Consider the following 6,000-nt stretch of genomic DNA (forward strand, 5'->3'; position numbering starts at 1 on the left):
GTACTGGCCCCAATTCCCGCGGCTCCGAATGCAAATGAAACCCGAGAGAAAAACTGCAGGGTGGGTGGGTGGGTAGGTGGGTGGACAGGGGCTCTATTCTCACCAATAGAATTTGCTAACCAAACATCAGTCAAATAAATGTGAAGAACTTCTTGTGGATTCCTGACAACAGATTTCAGCACAACTAATGAGGTGAGTCATATGCAAAGAACGGTCTCTCTGAGATTCCAGCCAAAGAATACACTTCCTCTCATACACTCAATTCATAGCAATGTGAGAAAGTTCAAACCTGACTTGGTTACGTTTCCTTTTCCAAAAATATAGATACGAAGGAGAATGTAAAAAAAAAAAAAAAAAAAAAGCCAGTGGGCTTTCGAATTCTCTTTACTTCCCATTATTGCTCACTGGCCATGTATTCTCAGAGCAACCCAGAACTGGACAGCTCTGGCAGGCATGGGGAGACATTCTGCCCAGCGTCATGCTGTCCAAACGCAGCCACTCTGATTACCGTGAGCCCATCTGATCTGACACTCGCGTTTCTTCTTCTGGCCTGCTGGCTGGCAGAGAGCCCTGGGCAGCTAGAAGACACAGCGGCACGAATGTTCACACTCCCTCCCATCACACAGCGCTGAAAAGCAACCCCCCCACCTCCTTTTTTTTTTTTTGGTAAGACTTGTACAAATACTTAAACAAAAGTCAAGTCCCTTGCTTGAAAAGTGAAAGCAGACGAAAACTCTAAGATGCTATTAAGTTAGGTCAGCAATGTCAAGGGGGATACTTCCACTTGGCTTTCTAATAGTAGTTCCTATTATTTTCAATCCTTAATATGTTTCTCAGGTGAAAGAAAAATTCTTCTCTGGTTTTGAAGGGCTTAAGACTAACCGATGAACAGGAAACCTATAGTTGATAAAGATCGGATCTTCCCTCAGCGCCAAATCCTTGGTTGGCCTGACCGCAGCCATGGTGTTTGCTTGCACTGCACTCACTTTGGACAGAACAGAGAGGACTTCACTTGGTCCTCGGGGCCACTAGTCTACCTAAGGGCCAGTTGAGAACCTGAAGCTTCAGGGTTTGAAACAATTTTTTTTTTTTTTTTACCTTTTTGTTTTTAAATGAACAAACTAATTTTACTTACTGTTGCATACAAAATCCTTCAAATAGTTAAAGCCTTTTTCTCATTCTTAAGTTTGGATATCTTTAAGACAACACAGCCTGATTTGAACAGAAAGTCACTTAACTGTTAATTTGTTGCTAAAATAATCAGGAAACAAGGATGGGATGGAGCACGTTTGGGTACCAAGTCTATTGTGCTTTATAATTCTGAGTTCACCTTTTATTTTTAAATGCAACTTAGGGGTAACACTTCCAGAGAGCTGTATGTTTTCGGTTTTAGCTCTCACCTGGATGAACATTTACCAAATTTTAAAAAAATCCCCCTGGGGGGGTGGGGGAGGGAGGGTTGCAAGGGTTGGCCTCCTCTCAGCCTTCTCAGATTTATGATGCAGACCTCCCCCCCGCCTTCCCTACCCTCCCACCCAAAGGTGAGTCACTAGAGTGTTACAAACTTACTGGCGGAGAACACTACAAATTAACAAACAGTAAGTTACCAAAAGAGGATACACCCTCAGAAGAGGGTACAGAAAGAACCCTGAGCCGGGGAACTGTCACACTCACACACTGAACACTTCAGAGACAAAAAGGGTGTGATGCAATCCCGGCCCTCTGGTCTGGCCCCAGTGCCGGTCAAGTTCCTCCTGTAACAGCTTCACTCGCTCCTGGCCAGGCCCGGGCAACTTTCCACTCTGAGGACTCTGCCTTCCGATGTTTTCAGTCTAAAGTACTAGCTTTATAGCAGCCAGAGGAGATTTAGTCACACTTTCAAGTTGAGCTCCAAAAGGGCAGCTGATAATGTTACCGAACGACCAGGATTTCTGCTGACATGCGTATCCCTTGTGCAACCTTCACCTGAGTCTTCTTCCCCTGCTCCTCTTGAAACCACCACCCGTAAGCCAGGATTTATTTTCTAGGTAACTTAAGTTAATATTCAAACAATGGGGAAGCACACGGAAGGACCTGGTGACATTTCCCCCCTCCCCCCAGCTCCTGTAAACTTGAGAAAAAGAGCAAGCTTTTTTGTGTACCTTTGGTGAGCTAGTTGTGGGTGGCCGGCCTGGCTGTGGCTGTAAGCCAAGTCACTGGCAACAACACCCAATATGAAAAAAAGGGACAAAATCCTATTTCATCCAGGAATGATTCAGCAGGAGCTGTTCTTTCGTTTTCTTACCAAAAGCTTAGGAAACTAGATTTTTAAGGAGAAAGAAAATCACCTGAAATATCATCAAAACCTAGGCCCCCAAGCAGTGGGAAGAAGCGGGGAAGAAATTAACAGTGACCTTAAAAATTAGCTGCGAGCACAGGCTTCCTGGTTAACCAATTATCAGCAGGGCTTTAGTCACCACTCCACCCACATTTTAATCCCCATGTGGAAAAATCCCAACATTTCAGCATAAAATATCCTTCTGAACATTGGACTATCACAGTAAGTCACTGGGGACAAAAGGGGTAACTTTACTCCAGGAGAATCACCACCAACACACATCTCCCCCCTTAATGTTCAATTTACCAGTGCCCCCCCCCCCCCAAACGCTAACTACCACCCAGCAGATAAGCAGCCTATCATCCTGTGAACCAGCTGCAATTCAATTGTGTGTTTGCCAGCTACGGGCTTTTCATGAAGAACCCTAAGACATCCTGGTTGAACCTTCACAACCCAGGTGTGTGGTCTTCACCACTGTTGTGCATGGGTTCAGTTACGAAACACACATACAGATCCGTGGATAGAACTCAGTTACTCAAACATCTCTGGGATCCATTAATTTTTAATGTGATTTTTTAAATCACAAATACCCCACTTTCATCTGAAGAATAATGCTGGAGTTCTGCATGTAAGGCAACGTCCAGTGAGTGAGTGTTCAGGCTGGGGAGACCACAGGCTGTTCGGGAATCAGGGAGGGCTGGTGTGTCACTAACCAACCATTTGACCTTGAACAAGTCACTTCACCTTCCTAGGCCTCGGGTACATATTCCCGATCACTACACCCCCCCTCCCAAAAGCAGGAATGTCCAGCTCAGGATATCAACTTTTTTCTTTTTTGAGGGAAGAGAACCAAAGGGGTGCACTTTAAGGGCTTGTTTATGGGAATGACCCAGGGTTTGATTTTTTGTGGTACAAGCCCAGGCCACTAACCCACTTTTATATCGTGGGGAGTATACTCAGCTCTTTGCCTTCGGCTCTGGAACCTGGGTCAGCCCTCCACATTCTATGCTTTTAAAAGATACCAGTCGTGCATGCCACTTCTCCCTACTCTCCCTACCAGGTCCAAGGCTTTCTAATTACCTCCCTCAAAATCCAAAATTAAGAATCCCCAAAGAACGCATGCTGCCTCTTCCCCCAGCACTCACGCCACACTGCGGAGCCCTGAAAACCTCCAAAGACCTACTAGATGCCCGCACCGTGCAAGCCCCGGAGATAACTCAGCGGCTGCTCTCCTACCCCGTGTTCTCACGACCTGGTCATTCTCTCCCATGAATTGATACTTTGGGGGGAGGTTATCCCGTATAAACTTTTCTCGACTTGGCTTTGGCTCCGTTAGGGTCTGAGACTCGGTCTTCTGCTGTGGCTACGGGCATTCCCAGCGCTCCGTGCACTCTCCTCCCCTACCCCGGAGACCCCCCCCCCCATTCCTTCGGAAACTGCTCTCTCCCGCGGCTCGGCGCTCCTGCCACCGCGTCCTGCCCGCCGCCTGCAAGTCCTTTTTCGGGTTTATTGTACCCAGAGGCCCTGGTGAGCCAGCCGGTCCTCCTTCCAGGCTCATCCCTCAAAAAAAAAAAAAAAAAAAAAACCCCACCTCTACACACCCCTCCCCACCAGGGAAATGACCACTCCAGCCGCCCCAGGGCGCATCCACTGTTTAGGGAAAGCGTCCCATTAAAGCTCTCGAAAGTATACCTTAAAGGCCATCTTAGGGCGGTGAAGACACACCCTTTCTGGCACCAGCCAGCACGACCGGCTCCGCAGTGAAGGGAAGCCCGTTGTTTTTTTTTCTCTCTCTCTCTTTAGGGGAGGGCGGCCGCCTCTGCGGGGAACTGGCTAAGCCCCAGCGCCTGCGAGAGTGGGAGCCTCACCCCCTCAGGGCCGCCCCCGCGTCGGAAGCCCCCGCCGGCGCCGGGACCCCGGCCGCGGTGGGAAGGCAGCCCGGGAGGGGCCCCGGCGGCGCGCCCCAGGGGAAGGGGAGGAGCACGCCTTTCCTCTGGGCACGGAGGGCGGAAGGAAAAGGGAAGGCAAGAGATGGGAGGTGAGGGCGGGCGGAGGGAGGGGAGGGGAGCCGGCTTCGGGGATGCCGCGGCGGCCAGCTCCTTCCCGGGGCCGCCCCGCGGCGTCCGCCCTCCTCCTCCCGGCCCCGCGGCTCCCGAGCGCCGCCTCCAGGAGCCCCCGGCCCGCAGCGCGCTGGGACTCGGGGGTCCGCGGCCCGCCCCGCGCTGCCGCCCGCCCTCCCGGCCCCCACTGCCGCGCTCCCTCCATTTCCAGAGTGCGTCGTCTTTTAAGCCTGGCCGCCCAGCCTGCCCGTTCCACGCCGCGCCGCTTCCTCCTCCGCCGCCTCCCGCTGGCCGCGGTAGCCCTCCTGACTTCCTCCTCCTCCTCCCGCCCGGCGCCCCGCGCCCCCTCGCCGGGCTCGCCGCACACTCACCCCTTTCCCCATGGTGGCGGAGGTCTGTGCGCGGCGCCGGGTCCTGTCGCTCAAGAATCAGGAAAGAAGAGAGCAGCTCCCGGCCGAGCTAGCGCGGCCGGGGGAGCGGAGAGGAGGGAGCTAGGGCTGCCGCGGGGCGGGAGGGAGGGAGACCGGCCGGCGGCTCGGGCCGATGCCGCCGCTGGGGCTGCTACCGCTGCTGCTGCTGCCACGTGTCCGCCTCCTCCCGCCGCTGCTCCGCGCCCCAGACCCCGCCGCAGCTCAAGCCCGCGCCTCCTCCTCACTTCCTAAAATATGCAACCTGCGTGTTTGCCCCGCCCACGCCGCGGCACGTCACCGTTACCGGAGCAACCTGACACCGGCCGCGGGCCTGGCTCCGCCCCCGCCCCAAGCCCCGCCCCAGGGCCCGGGCTGGCCGGCTGCGGCCAGTCGGGGCTCCAGGCAGGAGGGCGCCGGGGCCCGGGGCGCGCGTGCCCAAGTCCCGGGAGGCCGCGGCCGCGCCACTACGGGGCGCGCCGGCTGGCTGGGCCGCGGGGACTCTGCGGCCGTGCGGCTCCCGCGTCCCTCCTCCGCCGCCCTGCGTGACCGGCCTGCTTTGTAGGACACGCGAGGTCCGCAGTGGGTGCTGGCACGCATTCGGAACTGGGCTCCCCGAATCTCCGCCGACCGGGGGCAGAAACCGCGGAGGGGCCTTTCCAGTGTATCTATCAGGGAGCTCCTCTGAGACAGGGACGCGCCGGGGTGGGGGTGGGGGGTAGGGTGTGATTGCAGCCCGCGCCCGCCTGAGGGACTCCGCCTCCCTGCGCAGTCCCAGCCCCGCGCCCACCTGCAGATGGCCTCCCCAGTCTCTCGGTGCCCTCCCAGATGCCTCCTCTGCTGTGGGACCCGCGTGATCCACTTCCCGCTCGGCCCCAGGAAGAATGGGTCTGGGCTGGCCTTGCAAAAGGTCCCAAGCGCCCTCCCTCTACTTCTCTTCAGGACCCCAGTGACCACTCAAAGGGCTTCCAATGAATTTATTCACGCTACTGTGTGAAAGAAACCCGCTTGCCGGGTTTGGGGAGTCGCTTTTTAGGGAAGAAACAAGCCTAAAGGAATGCCTGTCTTTAGCAAAAGGGGCTGACTTGATGGGGAGATGTCCGAGGACCTGTCTGGAGGCTCTTCGTGCCTCCCACCCGGCAGGGGCAGCGCCCCTGCTTGCGCGGCCTTGGATGCCGTGAGGGACTCTGGGCCTGGTGTGTGATGATAAGCCCAG

The 6,000-nt window shown here is 55.1% G+C and overlaps 1 protein-coding gene across 2 annotated transcripts in view; it reads right to left on the reverse strand.

Annotated features, from left to right (window-relative positions):
* The window catches only part of ATP1A1 (ATPase Na+/K+ transporting subunit alpha 1), a 29,159-nt gene extending 24,134 nt beyond the window's left edge, over nt 1-5,025 (reverse strand). The window contains exon 1 of one of the 2 annotated variants that reach the window (XM_032420791.1): nt 4,749-5,025. In XM_032420791.1, coding sequence (XP_032276682.1) covers nt 4,749-4,760 — 12 coding nt within the window. In that variant the 5' untranslated portion in view covers nt 4,761-5,025. Of the gene's footprint in view, nt 1-4,009; nt 4,240-4,748 lie in introns of those variants that run through there. The other variant, XM_032420799.1, reaches the window with a different exon arrangement.
* Nucleotides 5,026-6,000: the final 975 nt, after the last annotated feature.

This window comes from Phoca vitulina, unplaced genomic scaffold, assembly GCF_004348235.1.
Source record: "Phoca vitulina isolate PV1807 unplaced genomic scaffold, GSC_HSeal_1.0 scaffold2, whole genome shotgun sequence".
NCBI lineage: Eukaryota > Metazoa > Chordata > Mammalia > Carnivora > Phocidae > Phoca > Phoca vitulina.